This window comes from Callospermophilus lateralis, chromosome 1 (genome assembly GCF_048772815.1).
Source record: "Callospermophilus lateralis isolate mCalLat2 chromosome 1, mCalLat2.hap1, whole genome shotgun sequence".
NCBI lineage: Eukaryota > Metazoa > Chordata > Mammalia > Rodentia > Sciuridae > Callospermophilus > Callospermophilus lateralis.
In genome coordinates this window covers 29,800,342-29,822,581 of record NC_135305.1, presented here as the reverse complement: position 1 = coordinate 29,822,581, position 22,240 = coordinate 29,800,342, and the positions used below count along the sequence as shown (strand labels likewise).

At 33.1% G+C, this 22,240-nt stretch overlaps 1 protein-coding gene across 4 annotated transcripts in view; it reads right to left on the bottom strand.

The window, feature by feature from the left end:
- Positions 1 to 22,240, bottom strand: part of Ankib1 (ankyrin repeat and IBR domain containing 1) — a 131,161-nt gene that overhangs the window by 14,886 nt on the left and 94,035 nt on the right. For all 4 annotated transcript variants that reach the window (XM_076833648.1, XM_076833657.1, XM_076833661.1 and 1 more), the window contains exons 9-12: positions 22,069 to 22,235; positions 12,483 to 12,571; positions 6,583 to 6,713; positions 519 to 653 (exon numbers count right to left, since the gene is read on the bottom strand). In XM_076833648.1, the coding sequence (XP_076689763.1) occupies positions 519 to 653; positions 6,583 to 6,713; positions 12,483 to 12,571; positions 22,069 to 22,235 (522 nt within the window). The remainder of the gene's footprint in view (positions 1 to 518; positions 654 to 6,582; positions 6,714 to 12,482; positions 12,572 to 22,068; positions 22,236 to 22,240) is intronic.

Sequence of the window (22,240 nt, the reverse complement as noted above, 5' to 3'; positions counted from 1 at the left end):
GCTATAATGTAATACTGTATTGTTGATATTTTACAAAAATTATTCTTAAGTGTTTACGTTGGCAGGTTGAGACTAGGCTTTTCATACCTTTATCAAAATCAAAAGGAAAAGCTTAAAAGGAGAAAAAAAACTGTCAAGTTTATAGATTACCTTGTTTTAACTAAAGCCTCCTCCAAAGTGTATTCAACTTTAATGCCTCATTAAGATGAAGACAGGAGCTGGGTAAGGGGGCAGACACCTGTAATTCCAGGGGCTCTGGAGGCTAAGGCAGAAGGATCGCAAATCTGAGGCCAGCCTCAGCAATTTAGTAAGGCTCTAAGTAACTTAGAGAGACCCTGTCTCAAAAAATCTAAAGGGCTGGGGGGGTAGCTTAATGGTAAAGCATCTCTGGGTTCAATTCCTGGTAGATAAAAAAAAAAAAAAGATAAAGACAGGAAAAGAAGAAATGCAAAATACTTCTCATAGTTTAAGTGGCTTATAGAAAAATATAAAGTCTTGGCTTAATCATTTCTTTTTACCTCCACAGTCATTTCTTTGGATTGCTCCTCCACATGCTGAATGACTTCATAGCGAGTACATCTGTAATAACCTCCAGTGGAAGAGCTATGTTTTTTCCATTCTTCTAGGCAAATCCAGCAAAAGTCATATTTGCACTTCAAAAGAAAACATACATGCATAACATTTCCCTGTTAATATACAAATGCTGTTCTGCTTTTTAGTCAATCAATTTGTAATGACTAAACAATTCTGCTTATGTGACCAGAAACAAAACATCTCAAAGATATGCTCTCTTTCTCATATTTCCTTTTTCTGTCTTATCTGCATTATGGAAAGATGTGAGGGTAGTTTAAAACTGTTACTTCTAGGTATAACTCAAAAATAAAATCACAATATTTTATGAAGTAATCAAAAAGAAACAATAAAAATATCAGTAGAATATTTGTTTCAAATACTAAAACAAATAGTGATAAATGTTTCATTTTTTTCAAGTGTGTGGTAATCTGATACTGGTCTCTGAAGTTCTATGTTCCATATGAAAAACTTCTGGCAACTTGATAGACAAATTGGTTTTGAAACTGCAATGTTTATAAGGTCTCTAATTCAGGAGCTGACAGAAAGCTGTTTCCCATTTTAAAGAAAATTTCATTTACTTAATATGCCATAATTAGAAGAAAATGCCAAAAATATGAACATGGATTCTGAATCAGAAACATTTTCCCATTCTAAGTCTATGCTGTTTCCTGGTCTTTTTTAGAAACTTATCTGGATATATAGTATGAAACTAACTTTATTCCCACCCCTAATAGCTGTCCTATTATCCTATTACCAATTACTGAATAATTCATGTGTATCTACTGGTTAAGAATGCCACCTTTACCATATGCTAAATTCCCATGTATGTTTATCTATTTTATGGGCTTGCTTTATGCTGTGTTTCATGATCTGTTTATTCACATGCCAGCACCATATTGTTTTAACTATTGAGGATTTGTAATATGGCTTATCAAGGTTAGTACCACTTTACTGTTCTTTTTCAGTTTTCCTAGTTATTCTTGCTTTGATTTCCCTTATGGACTTGTTTGTTTCTTTCTTTCTGTGGTGCTGGGGATTGAACCCAGAAGTCTCACATACTAGGCAAGTGCTCTACCCCTGAGTTGCACAGCCTCCAACAAAAACTTTTTGGAATTAAGTTTATCTAGATGCAGAAACAAAACTTGTAGTATTTTTGTTGAGTCTTTCTATTTAAGAAATTAGTTGTCTTTTTATTTGTTCATCATCCTTTGGACCGTAGAGGATTTTAAAATTTTTTTCTATAAAAGTCATGCATATTTCTTAAACTTATTTCTAGATAAATAATATCTTTCAGTATATATTTTTCTGATGTTGCTTGTGCATATGAATATTATTACTTTCTGTATATTAGTTTTGTACTCTGCTACTTAATTGGATTTTTATTTGTAGTAGTTTTTCAGTGATTTTTATGGATTTCTAGGCATACAATCATGCTTTTGATATTTATATTATCTGCAAAATTGATATTTTTATTACTTAATATTTAATCTAACTTTTACAACTCTTTAATTTTTTTAAGAGAATGATTTTTTAAAAAAAATTTCTAAATTTATTTTTTAGGTGTAGATGGACACAACACAATGCCTTTATTTTTATGTAGTGCTGAGGATTGAACCCAGGTCCCGACCGTGCTAGGTAAGCGCTCTACCGCTGAGCCACAATCCCAGCCCAACAGAACGATTTTTTAAAATATTTTTTAAGTTGTAGGTGGACACAATGCCTTTATTATTATTTATTTATTTTTATGTGGTGCTGAGGACTGAACCCAGTGCCTCACCCATGCTAGGCAAGCACTGAGCCACAACCTCAGCCCCTCTTAATTTCTTTATGTTGTCTAATTATGTTGACCAGTATTACCAGTTCAGTGTTAATGATAATACAATAATGCAGAGCATCCTTACTTTATTTTTGTGTTTACGGAGCTGCCACTAATTTCCCCACTAAATATATTAGCTTTCATGGAGACAATTTATTTTTATCACACTTAAAAAGAAAGAGTCCATTCTTTATTGATTTGAGTGTTTATAAAAATTGTTAGGGGTTGGGGTTGTAGCTCAGTGGTAGAGTTCTTATCTAGCATGCAAATATTAAAAAAGAAAAATTTAAAACTTTTGTCAAAAGCCATTCAGCATCTATAGAAAATATATGACTTTCCTCTTTGGATCTACCAATAAGATGAGGTAGAGTAACAATTTTCCTCATATGGAACCAGTTTTCTTAAATTTATTTTTTAGCTGTAGTTGGACATAATACCTTTATTTAATTTATTTATATGTAGTGCTGAGGATCAAACCCAGGGCCTCACATATGCTAGGTGAGTGCTCTACCACTGAGCCACAACCTCAGCCCTGGAACCATTCTTGTATTCCTAGAATAAACCCTGACTCATCAATTACTATTTATGTGTTCTGATATTGTCTGCAAATATCTTTGTGTGCTTTTTGTCTCCTCTAATATCTTATCAGGACTTCTGTGTTGTTATTTATAAGTAAGATTAAAGTTTTATTTTTATGATCTTGTCAAGTGGTATTAAGGTTCTACTCAATAAAAATAACTTCACATTTTCTTTAAAAATAATAATAAAAAAAATCCCAGGAACAGTTTAAATGACATTGGTATTACCTGTTTCTTAAAGGTTTGATAAAATTCTCCTGTGAAACTGTCAGGACTCATTGAAGGGACTAAAAAGAAGGAAATGATCCTTAATGGGGTTTCTGGTGGGGCTTATCTTTGTAAAACTTTCTTTCTCTTTATGGGAATGAGGATAATTGATATTTTCTCTCTTCTCGGGTCACTTTTAACTAATTACTTTTTTTCTGAGAAAATAATCCATTCATGTGCAGCCTGAAATATATTTGCAAGGGTTCAGCTAAATTATTCCTTATTATTCCAGTTTGTTTCTCTGATTATTTTATTTTTGTGTGTTTCTCTGTTTCCCTGTTTCTTATTTGGTATATTTGAACTCTCTCAACTCCATTATTTATTATGCTAGCTATAACATAATATGGTTTTTCTATATTTTTTCTTCAGAAAATAATTTGGTTCTTTGTTGTTGCATTATTTTTCAAAGCTCACTAATTTCTGCAATTCTTTTTTAAAAGTTAATTTATTTTAATTAGGTATGACAGCAGAATGCATTTTGATTTATTGTACACAATTGCAGCATACCTTTACATTTGTATAGTTGTACACAGTGTAGCGTCACACCATATGTGCAGTCATACAAGTATCTAGATACCCTAGGTAATGATGTCCATCTCTTTCCACTGTCTTTCTGCCCCCATGCACTAAACCTTGTGGTTTTAAAATTTCTTTTTCTAAATTTCTGAATCACATTCTCAATTCTTTATTTTGTATCATTTTAGGTGAATAAGGCTGCACATATTTTTTCATTGGTTCTTTTTAGTTATCTGTAACATTAGGATTCATTTTCACATAATTATAAAAGCATGGAATATAGTTTGCTCTAATGCAGTCCCCAGTACTTCCCTTCCCATCCAATATCTTACGGGTATACATGATGGTGAGATTCACTGCAACATATTCACATATGTACACAGGAAAGTTAGATCAGATTCATTGCAATGTTCCTCTCTTATCCCTCCCTCCTCTCTCCCCTTTTGTTTACTCCATTGATCTCTCTTCTATTTAGATGGAACACACACCCTCCTTATTTTGGACTGACCTCTGCATATCAGAAAATACTTGACTTTTGACTTTTTGGGTGTGACTTATTTCACTTAGCATAATTCCACCTATTTACCAGCAAATGGCTGAACGTATTTTTGAGTAATGCTTTAGCTGCAGCCCTTAGATTCTGATAAGGCATTTTCATTATTAAGGCATTTTCATTATTTTTTTTTCTAGAGATCTTTAAAAAATAGTTTTAGTAGTAGATGAACACAATACCTTTATTTATTTTTTAAAATTGGTCCTGAGGATCAAACCCAGTGCCTCACATGTGCTAGGTAAGAGCTCTACCATTAAGTCACAACCCCAGTCCCTAGAAAATTCTTCAATTTACATTTTGTTCATTTATGTTGTCTGAAAGATTAAAAATTTCCACGTGAAAAGGCCTTTTATATAACTTTATTATTAATTTCAATTTTATTCCCTTATGATCAGAGGTTATTATTTGTATTATTTTCTACCTTTGGAAAGTTATTGAAGTTTTGATGATTAGTGATCAATTTTTTGTGTACAATGCTTCATGGTGCTTGAAAAGATGGCAGAGTTCACATTTTCAGGATATAGAATTTGATATATATAATAAACATATACACTTTAGTTAACTATGGTATTGATGCCCTCTATTCCCTAAATTCTTTGTCTGCCTAATATGAAATGGACAGAGAACTGAATTAAAGCTGTTTACAACATAATAAACTTTAAACTTATTTCAAGGCTCTGATAAAATGTCTTAGTATCCCCCTCCCTGTTTACTGAGGACTGAATTCAAGCAGGAAGAGGAATATAGAATGTTAATAATTTTTACTTTTTAGTCATGGCATAAAATTTCGCACAGAATGAGATAAAGAAAATTAGTATAAGTAATTTAAAATATTTAAGAATAAAAAGTTAAATAGCTACCAAAAATTATCTAAGGGGACACTTACAGAATAAATAGTGTTTTAAAAATAAATAAACATACTTTTAGAGAATTAAATTTGTCATTCTTTTAAAATGTTTAACATATTTGATTCCAGAAAGAAAAATTGCTTACTGAATCATAATCAATGCTGAGGCATTAATAAAGCTATATTGTGATTTAGTCTTTGTGGTGCAGAATGGATTCAATTACACATGAAATGTTGTTTCACCTACACATTTAAAAAATATTTCTGAAGTATTCAATTTTGCTGTAAGATTATTACTCTCTAAATATGTCTTACATGTCATAATAAGAATGCTATTTTTCTACTTTCAATGCAAACATTTCAGACAGCATTATTAGATATTCCTTTACTCATACAGGTATGTGCTATGAAGGAAATAAAGGTAAAGTAGAATTCTATCTCAGCCAACTATGAATTTTAGAGTCAATCTGTATTTCCTTACATGTATAATCTATATAAGATTTTCCAAGAAAAAATGAATATGAATATTGGAAATAATACCATAATTAGATGAAATGATTTTAGTCCAATCCTTAGCCATATTAATAAGCACTTTTAAATATTTTGCCCAGAACATTGCACTAGATTTTTCTGTCTCTTGGGGAATCATTATTATTCCCTCACTAAATTGATTCACTTATGTTAATTTTAATTGATTGATTTATAGTGGTGCTGGGAATTGAATCAGAGGCACTCTATTATTGAGCTACATCCCCAGCCCTTTTTATTTTGAGATAGGGTCTCACTAAGTTGCTGAGGCTGGTCTCAAACTTGTGTTCCTCTTGTCTCAGCCTCCCAAGTCACTGGGATTACTGGTGTAGGCCACTGTGCCTAGCTATATATGTGAATTTTATAACACAGTTTTGTAATAACATTTCTAACTGCCATTCTTTTGCAAGTTATAACAACAATGATCATTAAATTTCAGGTTAAAAATCAAAAAATTCTTAGAAGATACTGAAATATTTTATAGAAATCTTAACTATTTGAGTTTCTCTAAATGAGAAAAAATTACTATCCTCTCAATAGTTTAAATAATCATTTTAAAACATTGATGACATGATAAAACATTAGAATATCATTACAATTTTATAACAGAGATGTTCAAAATATAAGCAGGGATTAATTCCAGAATATTTGAAACATATAGTAATTTGTTTTTGTGCAACGAAATCAGGAGGGTACATTCTATTTAGCCTTCAGTCCTCTAAAACTAATTATTTATATGATTTTTCAGCTAAGTGGATCATGTTGGTATTTTAATTTTCAATACGATAATTACTTATTTAGTTGATGGTTTCATTAGCAAAGCAACATTTCTGATTTGGGTTGACAATCAACTTAAAAAATTAAGATTCCAACTGCAAAGCATATAAAACACTCCAATTCTTACCTTAGCACACTGCATGTGATTGCAGCCTTCATTCTTCTGTATCGGAGACTTACAATTAGCACAAGGTTTGGAGTTAGTTAACAACCAGAGACAATTGGCAGCATCCTCATAAGCTTCACTAACTCCCACAACTTTGGGATATTAAGCACAAACATAAAAAGAAATGATTTTGTGTACAATTTCACAGAGGAAAAAACCCACACTTCCAGGTTAACTCTCCATTTTAATCGTATATTTATTTTCCTATTAGGGTTTATGACAACATTTTTTAAGTTGCTTCATTTTGATTGGCATAATTATAAAGATAAAAAGCTTTATCCCAAAAGTCCTATTTATCAAATCTAGTTTGAAGTTTTTTTTTTCTTTTTTTTTCCCTTATAAACTTGTATCCAAACAAACTGGAAAGAAAAGAACCAAAGAATGATTGCTGTAGACAATAATTACTTAAATCCAGTTGCAAACATAATTATCAGAAATTCTTCATTATAGTGAAAAGTATTAAATATCAATTTTTTTGTTATCCATAATTATTTCGGATAAACTTAAAAGGAATCCAATGTGACATGTCTAAAAATAAACTTAACCATTTTTCCCAAACATGTTCTTTTTTCTAGCTTTTGTATAGATAAATAATGCCTGCCCAGAGTCAATTCAGGAGGAATATAATCTTCAATATTTTCCTCTTCCTCTTCCTCCAGGCATCCTAATGATTCTACTTCTTTCTCCTTCATATCTGTTTCCTCTCCACTTCCACTTTTTACTGCTTTAGCTAGAATCTTACATACCCCTTGCCTAGACAATGGAAGTATAGAAAACCAACCTATATCCCCAGTTCCCTCTCTGTCCCACTCCTAACTAAATTGCCTATATAATGACCTTTTTAAAATAAAATCTGCTTAAAATTTCTCAATTGTTCCTCACTAACTACAAGATAAATTCAAATTGCTTTAGCAAAGAATACAAAATTTTTTTTATCATCTGGTCATCTACTTGGCCACCACTGCTCACTCAACATCCCTATACCGTTTCAACATTAGAGTTCTTAAACTCCATTTATGATATTATAATTTGGGATCTGTAAACTTCAGGAATGACGTGATTTTTAAAGATTTTATACTTATAAGCCCCCCACCCACCCAACAGAGTTAGAGACAAACAATTTAATTTTTTTTTCCAAGTAAGAATACCAATAATCTAGCAGGTTTTGTTTTCTTTTCTAGCTCTTAAGTACACTGAGAAGTTCTTCCTTTCCATTAGTGACAAAGATGTCAGAAAATCATGTTAGAATCATGGAGGATGGCCCACCTAATCAAGGCTTTAATTATATGCAGACACTTTGAAAAGGGTGGTGGGCTAAGTGTTTAGCTCTACTATAAATCAGGGGAGAAACCAGACCCTTTGAGTTTTGAAGTTTAAAAGGAAAAGTTACCTCCCCCCCCCACCCCCCTGCCACAGATATAAGTCCCTGGAAAGGGAAAGTGGACACAAGTTTGGGCTGACTGTGATCTAGGAAGTGGCTTTGTATATGAATTGGAGGGACTGAGCACTATAAGCAGTCCTTAGATGGGACCTAGCAGTAGAGGAGTGGGGCTTTCTTGCAATAGCAACACAATAGCACCTACTGTTGTACTAATTTTTAATTCCACATAGAAAAGAGAAACAACAGCAGCAGTGTAGTGACAAGACTTTACTCCGATTCTAAATTCACTGGGTAGAAGATGGGTCAACAAGAGTGCTGGCACATAGAATTCTCAGAATAATTTGGTGGGGACAGGAGTTTCAGAAAAAACTTAGAATACTTATGGTTAATATGGTCAAGCTGATGGTAATGCTGTTTATAAAAGGCATTTCTAAAAAACCTATGAACTAAGTAAATGCTGCATTTAAAACATTTTTTTTTGTTTAAAAATAGTGGTGTTTCTCTCTTCAGAATCAATGTTATTTTAGCTCAGAGGCTCTAACATATTCTTATGACCCTATTGTCCATTGTTACAGTAAATAAAGCACAAAGCCATTAAAACAAAGAGGCTGTGTGGCCTGCAATATAACATTTTTTTTTTCTCTTACCCTTGGAGAGAACCCTATCTCCCAATTGTATTCTAATGGATTACATGATGTGTAACAAAAAATTATGTTGGAAAAAATGCCTTCACTTCCAATTCTTTGAACATGCTTATTTTCAGACATTGTTTCTTTGTATATATACTGTTCTTAATACTTCCAATACCTTATCTATCTCCAAGCTCTGTGGTAAATCTTATTACCCCTACTGACTTTCAAACTCTTCCCCTCACTTCAGTTGCATGTTCATTATAATACATCACCTAGATGTATTAGGTCTCTTGGTAAGAAACACTAACTTTATTTAATAAAGTGCTAGAGTATAAGAGAATCTTAAGATTTATTAGTAGAATCAAAATGTATGCAAGTGAAAACAGTTGCTTTTATAGACTATATTTTTAAATAGACAATTTGAATTAAATTCCACAACCATTTACTGAATATGTACTATGAAAAAATTGTAAATTATATAAATTAACATCATTTCACAGAAAATATAATCATTACTGCTTCTTGCTTTGATTAAACACAATAGGGTCAATTTCAGTGCTCAAAAAACTATTTGAATTTTCATATGGAATTCAAGTGGATTTTACATATTTTCTTAATATCTTTTCTCATTAATGAAGATTTTGGTGCTTTTTAGTTTCATCATTCAGGGACTTTGGAAAACTGGGAACAAGAGAGGAAATTGTCCCAAGAATCTACAAGTTTAGTTAAAAACGCCTATGTGAGTTGGGTGTAGTAGGATGTACCTATAATCTCAGCTATTCAGGAGGTTGAACAGAAGGATCATGAGTTCAAGATCAGCTTGGGTCAACACAGTGAGACCCACCCATTCAGAGAAAAAAATAAAAGCTTCTGCCATTTTTTTTGCATAATATGCAAAGAAAAAATGCTTATGATTCAAAGTAGTATGTAACTTAAAATAGCATTCAGCCATACTTTTCTTTTTTGGAATATCATTTTTTATGTATTTAATGATGATGTTCTACTTTAGTATTACAGTTGGCCTATTATTATTTGCTTTATGTTTCATGATAAATTTCATAAGCTTAAGTGGTCATTAATAGTAGACTAGTAGGCTACCATCTTTCAGTGTGGAGAACACACATCAATATAGAGAAAATACCTACTCTTTTTTTTTTTGCAATTTGGCAACTTTTAACTTTTTTTTTTTTCACTGTCATAGCTTTGGTTTTCTCTGGTAGAACATTTCTCAGGTGTCCTCAGATTCTTGTCTCTTATCCAATTTTCTAATGTTTCTTCATCTTTCTGAATCAAAATCCCATTTGGGCTCTTCAAGAATGACCTTTAGTTTTTTTGTTTGTGTGTGTGTGTGGTACCAGGGATTAAAGCCAAGGGCACTTAACCACTGAACCACATCCCCAGCCTTTTTATATTTTATTTAGAGACTGGGTCTCACTAAGTTGCTCAGGCCTAGTTAAGTTGCTGAGGTTGGCTTTGAATTCATGATCCTCCTGCCTCAGTCTCCCAAGCCACTGAGATTACAGGTGTGCACCACAGCACCTGGCTATCTTCATTTTTTAATTTGTGGTCTCTCTATCTCTGGTCAACATTGGTAATCATATATAAATAGTATGTATACCATTTTCTAGTTCTCCTATTTCTTTTCTTATACCAGGATCATTATCATGTGCAAGATTATTCTTTCACAATCCCACCAATATCTATTCTCTCCTTCCTTTGCAAAAACTTATCTATGAGTGATCCAATTTTAAAACAATAAAGGGTAACTAAAAACAATTAACAATCAAAATACTTGCTTTATATCTTAGATACTTTTGGACATTTTCTACTCCAGAATTAAATAGTATGCTACACTACTTCTTGTGCATTATATCTTCTAGGCAACTAAAAAGCATACTTGATTACAACTAAATACAATTACATCTTCTTCATTCTCCTGCATATACCCCCTGCCTCATCTGAATTGCCCCTGTCTTGTTTAAGCCCTCATAGCCTCTCACCTGGTCATTCTGAAATTGTCTCAGATAAGGAGTTCTTGCCTGGTGTTTTAATACTTTCTGGTTTACCATCCCTACTTCTGCTTGAGTGTCTTTCTAAGCAAAGATCTTCATTCATCACTCTCCTACTAAAAACTCCTTTTCATTGTCTCAAGTCAGACTTCCTTGCATTGTGTACAACACCCTATCTGCACCCAATGTCTGATTTGGACCCCTGCCTGGGTAGTTTCATTTGTTACTACGCCTTATTGCACCACTGCACTGATGTACTGAATTTGTAGTCCTTGAATAGGCCATGTTGTTTCACATGTAAAACTTCATCCTATGTCTGAAATGCCCTTCCTATTATGGCTCATGTGAAGAACATCTATCATTTTCAAGATGCATCTTAAGAAGCATCAATTCTTTTATAATTATGTGTTTCCTTTACCTTTTTTACCACAGGAACAATTTTCTCAACATTTACAACAATATCCTCTCTAAAATAAGAATTTCAAGAGCATATAAGTTATCTTATTTTTGTCTTCTAACATACAACATCACTCAAAAATGTTAAATAAAAAATGAATATACCATTTGAAGTCAACAAATCATTCCTAATTTTTGTTCATATTCTATTTCCTTTAGAAGATTCTAGGTTATTCTTCCTACCCTCAACCTGAATTAGTTGTTCTTATTTCTGCACTCTCATTGTTACTCTACTGTATCAGTTATCATATAATACTGTAGCTATCTGACTGCTTATCCTTTAATCTCTGCATTCCCTGAAGGCTGGCATCATTTTTCTTTTGTTTTTGTTTATGGTACTAGGGATTGAACCCAGGGGTGCTTTACGACTGAGCTAAATTCCCAGCCCTTTTAAATTATTTTTTAAAATTTTGAGACAGGGTCTCACTAAGTTGCTGAGGCTGGCCTTGAACTTGTTATCCTTCTGCCCTAGTCTCCCAAACTGCTGGGATTATAGGCGTGAGCCACCATGACTGGTTGGCATCATCTTTATTATGTGCTTTGAACATAAGTAGATTCAGTGACTAAATTCTTGATCCTGATTTGCAACACATCAGAGTAACTCCACTACTTAAAAATAAAAACAAAAACTTTAAAAAGACCCAAACTAAATTAATTTACATTTATATTAATTTGAAAGAAAATATTGTCAGAAACACTTTAGGAGTAGGGAAAATAATGCAAAGTAGATATATTTATTTGTTAATGTGGGAATTGATACTGGGAAGGATTTAAAAAGGCGCCCCCTTAGAGTTCAATCCATTTCATCATTAGGCACATGCTGTGTCACTCAGTACAACCTAGATATTAGTTTCCTCTGTAAAACATGACTACTAACATCACCTCACAGCATTTCTTTGACCACTCTCCCTTTAAGAGATAATCTATTATAGAAGTCTCAGTGACAACTGTTATAGATGTGATATTTAATTAAGTAAATATATAGAACCACAGAACAGCAAGAAATTCACTTGTTCTTCACTGGAAGTTGCTTCTCACTATGGATCATATACTATTTCCCAAAAAGTACAGAAAAGTTGGTTGGCTCATTCTAGGATAAAATAAAGAAGGGCTATATGGGGAAGATTAAATGTGACCCCCCAAAATGTCCTATTTATCTTAGGCTATAAAGTCTTATTAGAAACACGGGACCGGTCTAATGATTCCTCCTTGCAAAAAGTTCGATCTCCAAAAGGGTATTATTAATCAGGGGGGCAATGTTAAACATGAGAGCTCTATCAGTAACAAATTTGAAAACCTCTTAAATGAGATTATAAGAAATATGACATTATATTTTGAATGGTATTGGAAATACATAGCACAGCTATCTAAGATTCTTCTTACGTTCTTCAGGTTTCATTTCAGTTATTTTTTGTAGCCAGTTTTTCCATGTTTGGCAGTCACAAGGCTCATGCGCTTCACCAAGGCACTCCCTAAGGAAAAAAACAGAAAAGACTATTTAAAAATATTCATCAATATCAAGGTGAAGCTGGATGCAGTGGCACATGCCTATAATCCCAGTGGCCTGGGAGGCAGAGGCAGGAGGATTGCAAGTTTAAAGCCAACCTCAGAAACTCAGACTCTGTGCCAAAATTAAAAATAAAAAAAGGGGGCGGGGCTGGGGATAACTCAGTGGTAAGGTATCCCTGGGTTCAATCCCCAGTGCAAAAAAAAAAAAAAAAAAAAAAAAGAGTGAAAAAGTATAGGTGAGATATTCTTGTTCAATTTTAAAATTAAAAAACTAAGGCAGAGCAACTAATAAGACATGAAATATTTTTATAGAAAACTTGAAAATCCAAAGCTTGATACTATCATATCAGCTTTTTAAGAAAATAAGTACATTCAATTTTGAAGTTCAAATATATTACCTAATATTTATAACTTAGTTTATTTATTTTTTATTGCTTTTTTTTAGTTATACATGACAATAGAATCCATTTTAACATAATTATACAAACATGGAATATATCTTGTTCTAATTCAGACCGAAGTGTCACTCTATAATTTTGCATGCCTTCAGAGTTGTAAAACATTTTTGTCAGGGGCTGGGGCTGGGGCTGTGGCTCAGTGGTAGCGCACTTGCTTGGCATGTGTGAGGCACTGGGTTAAATTCTCAGCACCACAATAAATAAATAAATAAATAAATAAATAAATAAATAAATAAATGTGTTCAGTCCATCTACAACTAAAAAAAATATATAAAAAGAAGACCCTTTAAATAATTTTTATCAATTAGGTTTCATTCTTATTAATATTTTAAATGCTCCTTACTCAAGGTGTGTTCGTTCCTCTGGTTAGCAGCATTGCTATTACTTAGGTTTTGTTAGCAAGCAGAAGAGTAGGCCCCAAAAGATCCAGAGATTAGAATCTGCATTTAATCAAAGTTACCACAATTCTTCATTTTAAAGTTTGAGAAGCACTGTTTTAAATCACATTCTTACAGTTATTTTTTAACTTCAAATTCCCAGATAATTGCTATGACAATCTAAGATATTTTTATAGGAATTTGGCAAATTTTGGTTTAAGTAATTAAAACCATCAATTTATCAGTGGCAACTCAATTTCACATTTTTTTATGACTATGTAAGAAGTCAAACAGTAAAGAGTTTAAAATCTTTATGAATTGCTCATTTTGATTCAATATGATGCTGTATTGTATAATATGAAGATCATATTAAGAAGCAAAAGTCAAATTACAGTTAATAACAATATTATTTTGGAGAGAGAAAAACTCAATTGGGAGATGATATCATCATAATCATCATCACTGTTATCTTAAAAATCTTGTTTGCAAAGGTTGTTTGCTAAGAAGACATACCAACTAAGAGGTGACATTTCATTGTATTACAAATGTACCAATTCTACTTCATACTCTTTAGGATTTTAAAACAATATTTTTTAGTTGTAGATGGACACAGTATCTTTATTTATTTATTTTTATGTGGTGCTGAGAATGGAACCCAGTACCTCATATATACAAGGCAAGTGATCTACCACTGAGCCACAGCCCCAGCCCCCTCTTCAGGACTTCTTTTTTTGTTTTAGTTGTCAATGGATCTTTAATTATTCATTTATATGTGGTGCTGATAATTGAATCCAGTGCCTTACATATGCTAGGTAAGTGCTCTATCATTGAGCCACAACCCCAGGCCCTAAGATGTTCTTGTTATACCCTAGAAATGAAGATTTTCAAAAATTCAAACCCTGTGTACTACTGGTAAAATAGAAGTGCTGATGTAACTAGTTGCTATGAAAAAGTTTGGTGAATCCTTATAAAATTAAGTATAAAATTACCATATGAGTCAATAATTCCATCCACAGGTATATATCTAAAAGAACTGAAAACAAAGACTCAGACTTGAACACTCCAATGTTCACAGCAGCATATAATAGCCACATTGGAAACAACCAAAGTGTGTCTGTATACTGAGGAATAAACTAAGGTGTATATACACACAATGGTAAAGGAATAGTATGGGGGGAGATTGTAGAGCTGCCTATCTAGCATGCTTGAAGCCCGGGATTTGATCTCCAGCATTGAAAGAAAAAAAAATGATATCCTGACACATGTTAAAAAATAAGCCTTCATTTTATTAAGTGAATTAAACTAGACATAAAAAGATAAAAATTGTAAGGTTCCACTTAAATATTAATTATCTGGAGTAGGCTAATTCACAGATTCAGAAAGTAGGATGTTGACTATCAGTGGCTGGGGAGGGCAAGATGAGGAAATACTGCTTACTGGTCACAGTCTCTTGGGATCATGGAAAATGTTCTAAAAATGGATGGGTGGTGTTGCATTGTGAATGCAATAATGCCACTCAAGTGCATACTTAAAAATAGTTAATTTTTTAAATGACCAATTACCTTAAAAGGGTAATTTAATTTACTTTCTTTTTTTCTTTTCTTTTTTTTTTTAAATTGGTTGTTCAAAACATTACAAAGCAATTTACTTACTTTCTTGACTTATCTCCTAACTTGACATTTGGGAAAATTTTCCATATAGAGCTCCTAGTACCTTAGCGGTAACTTAACAGATACTCAAAGAATATTAACTTGTTTAAAAATTGAGGTGAATGTATTTTATTCATTTAAGTGCATATCAAAATCAATTCTTTCCATAAAATGGCTATCTGTAATAAGAGCAAATCTTTATTTGGCACACATACTAACACACATAGGAGTAAGAAATGATAAGAAATAATGCCATAGTTCTAGGAACAGTGTTTCCATATGGTGCTTCAGAAGACATATGGGAATGCAGATCTACATTTCTCATGACTCATTAAAAAGGAAAAAGTCTATTTTGTTCATTATACCTTAATAAAGCTGAGAAAAAAAGAAGTCTTAAGATGCAAAGTTCCCTTATACATCTGCAATATCTAAAACAAACAAATGAAGTCAATGAAAATAAATTAAGACTTTTTTCTACTGGGGATTAAAGAGCATATTTAATTTTTCCCCCCTCCTTGAAGAGTCAATACTGGTATACTGGTTCTGCTATCAGAACATTTTCATCAAGGGGGAAAAAGCCCAATGCTACAAATAAATTCTTAAAAAACCTCCAACACTTTATCAAAAGGCCAAAATTGCTTATCAGTGTGCTTGGCTTTCTGAGACTGTGTGTATTAGATAATAACAGAAGATTTTCCTTTCCAGAATCTCACAGGAGGACAGACTGCCTGCTTCTTCAAGTGTTAGCCCAATTAGTAGGATCTCTTGGGAATGTCATACAGTTTCTACTCATTTCCAATGCAATATTAAGAGTGAGTATAAAAGGGAGAAGTTTATAAATAAAGAAAACATTATAGGCCTGAGTTGTGGCTCAGCGGTAGAGTGCTCGCCTAGCATGTGCAAGGCCCTGGGTTTGATCCTCAGCACCACATAAAAATAAATAAATAAAATAAAGATATTGTGGCTAATTACAACTAAAAAATAAAGAAATAAAAAAAGAAGACACTACAGCAATGACTGAAAATTAGAAAGATAGCCAGTTTTCCATTTAATACAATTAACTATTTTTGAGCACTAAGGCATCTAGGAAAATAAGCTCAGACTTTTCCAAAGTACTAAAATAACTGTACCAGACATAACAGGTGACTGATAATCTAGATTATAAGTGTAGTCCAGTAGACACTAGAAAGCTAATTCCTGAAGACAGTTTTTATCAATGACCCTGACAAGTATTCTGAAAGACCTGGTACTGTATCTCTAAAGTTAAGTAAAATGTGTATAGGGAAGAGAATTTGGCATATAGGAGACTGAATCTTGGCTACAGACATCAACGGAGTAGGTCTCTTCTAGAAAAAAAAGTGTCTTGGTAGAAGATTATAAAGATAAAAGTAGCTGCCTAATCTCAAGTCTTCAACCCCATCCACATATGGCTGGATGGTAATGTAAGACCAACAGATCAGTAAATGGCTTTTTCCTTGAAAATGCGTCAGTACACACAACTGTTGGCAGGAAAATACAGTGGCTCCAAAATGCTCTGGAAAAGAAAAGATCTACTAAAAGTTTCAAGCATCATCATTTGATGGAAGAAATTGCTATCAAGAAGTTGGCAATTCCAGTTCAATGTCAGTTTAGAACTTAATAATCAAGACTGTGAATTCAGTTAGAAATCCTCATTTTTAGAATTATCCCTTTAGATAACAACATTTTTTTAAGTCTACCAGGCAATGTTCTAAGCTCATTCTACCAACACGTTGAAATTGGTTTATTCCCATTTTAAATGTACAGAGGTGTCCAGTAATCTGCCAAAGTAAATGAAATAAAATTTGAACTAAATGTTTGGCTTTGGAACTCTTCAAGTTGTCTGCATCAGATAAGAAGACATCTATTTTCTTACTGCATTATGAAAGAGAATGATCACCAAGTCACACAGCTAAGTAGTGGTAGAGCTGTCTCAAATGCAGGTTCTATGTCCCCTAGAATAATATCAATCTGTGCTCTACTGAAATTTGACAAATTGAACTTTCAAGCAGCATTTATTTAGGTATATTATTTTGTATAGGATGTATATGATATTTAAACAAGGTCTTATGATTGAACTCTTGCCAAATAAAGCAAATACTGCTTTTATTTCTGGGTTGTGAAGAGCTAAGGCATCTTTTGCTAGTTGGCAAGACTGTGATTTTTAAATAGCTATATGCTGCTAACCTGAAAAAAAATCTTTCTTTTTCACATAACTAGAGCCATTAAACTAAGGGTCTGACACTGATTTTGCCAGAAATGACAAAATGCAACTATTAGGTCCACAAATAAGGCTAACTTCATCTATTTTCCCCAGGGCACTCTCAGAGAGTCTCTTTGCCTGTGAAGTCTGTGGAAAGGCAGATAAAGCATGAAACTACTGCTTACCTCAATTAAGATCCACAATCCTAAGAAGGGAGTGTTACCAAAATTCTTTTGTGACTTTGGAGAAAATGGGCATTGAATGAATTGACAATTTTAATGCAAAGACATTCACTTTTGGAGTTTTCCCTGAATACATGACAAATTTGCACACTATATTCTGATTTACAGGAAACTCAAGAGGCTTACAAGCTGATACTGCTTTTTCTTAACTGATGCATCCCTATGATTCAAACTTTCCTATCAGAGGTTTAAATTTGTTTCTTGGTGATTCTATTTTGAAAGATGCATTGCCTTCAAAATAGTTGTTGTTCCAGTACCTAAATGCTCTATTGCTGGGTGATAAATTATTATTTATAATATTCCTGCCAGTTAATTTAAGCAAATAACTCTAAAATACATTTAACTGTTTATGGGTTTAGAAGAGGAATTCCAAGTAAGTTTGAGTTTCCAATGGACTTACTACTGATTAAAATTAAAAACCAGCAATACAGGAGAGAAATAACCTACTCTCTAGGTTAAACTTAAGCTTGTCTCTGGACAGACAAGATTTTGGTGACTAAGAAATACTTCAGACAATGAATCTTTAAGAGGGACTTTGTGTTAGTTTAGAGGGCAGAGAAGTTAAACAGTAGAATATTCTACTTATTATAAAAACAATTGGGGAAAGGTCATTGGCTCAAGTCAAAGTCCTTCCAGGTTTTAAATACCATCTGCAAACAATTTTGTCCAGATTAGAAAAACTCCCCTTATAAAGGCTAGGAGGAGGGTTGGGGAGGTGGCTCAGCGGAATAACACTCACCTAGCATGTGTGGGGTCCTAGGTTTGATCCTCAGCATCATATAAAGAAATAAATAAAATAAAGATATTATGTCTGAATACAACTAAAAAAGAAATGTAAAAAAAAAAAAAAAAAGGCTAGGAGGAAAAAGCATCCTACGTTTAGTTACAGAGGGCAGAGAACTTGTTGGTGAATAAGCTATCCTGTGGTAGGAAGAGAAAATGCCTTCCATTACCTTATCTCCCAACAACACATATATTCAATTATATCCAAGCAGACATCTCTTGGGCATGGCTCAACTGATTCAGTCACATGGCGCTATTAAGAAGAAAAAATTATTATTGCCATTTTGTGGTTTCTGTAATCATCTTTTAAAAAATATTTCTGAGGTTTCTGAGGAAAGCAAAGGAAGCAAAAGCAGAGTCACATGGCTTTATTTTGTGAAGATCTATTGTAGAGATGCCTTTTGCAAAAGATTTGGCTTCTCACTGAAATAAGAGATAAAGGTGGCAGAAAATGTGACCATTTCTATTTGTAATTTCTGATCATAGTTAGAGCTCTTACACCATATGAAAAAGAGTAAGAGATTAAGAACGTAAAAACAAAAATAAACATCTCATACTAAAAAAATGTATAAACAAGGGTTGTAAATTAATGCCTAGAGAAGTGAAGAAGGCAATACACAAATCCTAGACAATCTATCTCATAATCTTATAGCTTAATGAATATCATAACTGAAAGGCAACAAGATTAAGTTCAAGAACTTAAATCAGAATTTGTCCTTCACATAACCTATTTTTATCTCATTCAAGTTCCTTCAGGTGCTGTGCCCAGAAAATGATGATTCTGTTTGCTAAAATCTCTACTACCCTTACGAATAGGAGGAAAAGCAAATAAAATGGCAAATATGACCTCAGTCCATGTGCTCATTCTCAGATCCTTTTAACTGGGTTGAAATTCAAATCACATTGGCCTGAGATCTTGGCACACAAGTCTCCAGTGTTTGAATAAAACCAACTTCATATTTTAGGGTAAGAGAAAGACTAAGGTGAAAATTTCTCCAAATGTTGGACAAGATATATAGTTTATAGCATTTTACTTACACACACACACACACACACACACACACACACACACACACAGAGTTTTAAAAATCTATCTATTTGGGTAGATGTACTTGTTTAGAATTAAACCAAACTTATTACTTGGAGAATACAAAAATAATGAGAAAGAAAATAAGAAAGTAAAACCTAAACTATGATGAAAACTAGTAAAAGCTAGACCAAAGAAACCACAGAGGTTAAGGCAATGCTAATCACAGGTTTTCTTTTTCCTTTAAGACTTTTCTCTGATTTTAGCAAATGCTATCTTCTTATTTATCTTCTAGATATTTTACTAATTTTTTTCCTTTGTAGCATCTTCAACTAATACTTTAAAACCCAGCTATCCTCCAACAAGGATTCCTCATAAAATGAACTCAACCAGAAAACTTATAAAATGATCTATGTGATAATTTTTGTCACTTTTCCCCATGACTTCCTATCAGTACTATTTTAGAGGCATAGGATGCACATAAATGGTGTCTGAAGGCACTGGAGTTTGATTTCCTCAAGAAACCTAATACTAGCTGAGAAGAGAAAGGTCCTTTATTACTTTAGTATTCTTACTTTACAACAAAATAGGTTCATATTCAGCTAAATTCCCTTTATTGGCCAACCAAGTTTCTGTGCATTTAATGCCCATCTTATTCTATAGTTTCACTCTTATGTCTCATTGTTAGTGAGGGAGTTAGTAAACCAATTATGAATAATAAAAGTGCAAAACTTTAATGTTGGCAAGGATGTGGGGGAAAAGGCATACTCATACATTGCTAGTGGAGTGCAAGTTGGTGCAACCAATCTGAAAGCAGTATGGACATTCCTTAGAAAATTTGGAATGGAACCATCATTTAACCCAGCTATCCCACTCCTGGGTCTAAACCCTAAAGACTTAAAAACAGAATAATACAGTGACGCAGTCACTTCAATGTTTATAGCAACACAATTAACAGTTGCTAAACTGTGGAACCAATCTAGATGCTCTTCAATAGATGAATGGATAAAGAAACTGTGGTACATATACACAACGGAATATTACTCAGCATTAAAAAAGAATAAAATCATGGCATTTGCAGGTAAATGGATGGAGTTGGAGAATATCATGCTAAGCGAATCTCAAAAAAACAAGGGCTGAATGTTTTCTCTAATAAGTAGATGCTAATCCATAATGGGGTGGGGCATGGGATAAGTGGAGGAACTTTGGATGGGGCAAAGGGGAGGGGGAAGGGGCAAAAGGGTACAAAACATCGTGCAATGAGTCATACAGCATTACTCTAGGTACATGTCTGACTGCATGAAAGGTGTGACTCCATGTACAACCAGAAGTGAAAAATTCTGCTCCATTTGTGTGCAACGAATCAAAGAGCTTTCTACTGTCATGTGTAACTGGTTAGAAATAATTTTGAAAAAGTTTTTAAAAAGTGCAAAACTTTTAAAGACTAAAATGTTTTCTTTTAAATGTTTTGAATAACTACTTAAGGCATATACGTATAACCTATTATTCAGCATTTTGTGGCTAATATTTTACTTGCATAGACTGATTTAGCCATGAAAATAGTAAAGATAAAAGTTTTCTTTTCATCAATCACTATATTCAAGCACCTAGTGCAAGGTTCAGCAAAATTTTTCTGTAAAGGGCTAAAGAGCAAATATTTAGGGTTTTGTTGGCCATACAGTTTCTGTTCCAACTATACAATTCTGCTGCCATGGCCCCAAAGCAGACCCATACAACACATAAATATGAAAGTGTGTGTCAGTATTCCAATAAAACTTCATTTTCAAAGACAGGTATGGATGCTAGTTTGCTGACCCTGACCTAGAGGTTGGTATTATATATAGGCTGGTAGGTCAGTAAATATTTTTATCTCATGTTGATGAGAAAGGTAAAAAACAGACCTGCCAGGGTAGGAATAATTATATTTCAATTAAGTAAAACAAAACAGCTAATTGGATTTACTTTGAATAAGCAGAATGTTGATGGCTGACAAATATAGTCAAATGAGCACACAAAGTTACATATCCTTGTGAAGTACTTACCAGGTAATGGAAACTAAATAAAACACATGAAATAAAAAACCTGTAGTCATTGGTTCTTAACTAGGACTATGCATTAGAATAACCTGAAAAAATTTTTTTCTTTTTTTGTGGTTTTTGTTGTTTGTTTTTTGGAGCACCACTCAAAAAAAAAAAAACCAAACTATTAAATCAAAATCTTACTTGTCATGGCCAAGGACAAAAATCTGGAAAAGATCCCTTAGCAATTCTGAGCATAACTGATTAAGAATCAGTTATGAATATATATATGAAGATTTATATATTAAGAAGAAAAGTTAAAACGGTAAACATTTTCTAATCTACGGTTAGCAATGGGCTTTGGAATCAAACATATCTGGGCTCAAACCCTTTTCCACCATTTCCTAGCACCCTGGGAAACATCTCTGTGGTTGAATTTCCTTATCTGTAAAATGAACACAATATCAACATTCAATGCAGAGCATCACTGGAAGAATCTCATACTTAAAAATATTTGGCATAGTGCTTGATATTTATCAACACATGATAAATATCAACTATTACTATTTATTATATATTTTTAATTAATAAGAATAATATCAAGTATACTACACTGTAAAGGCCGAGAGAGAACATTTCTTTAAAAACTGTTAGAAAAGCTGATGTCATCGTGTCACGTACTAACCAGCAGAAGAGATGTCCTTTCCCACAATCCACAGCTGGAGCTCTCAGCAGTGGGAAACTGAGTGTATCAGATCCAGATGTATTTGACCCTTGTTTTGTTAGTCTGACTGCTCTTTCACAGCCTGCAGTAGGGCACCACTTAATGGCAGGATTATTTTCAACAAAGGCCTGTT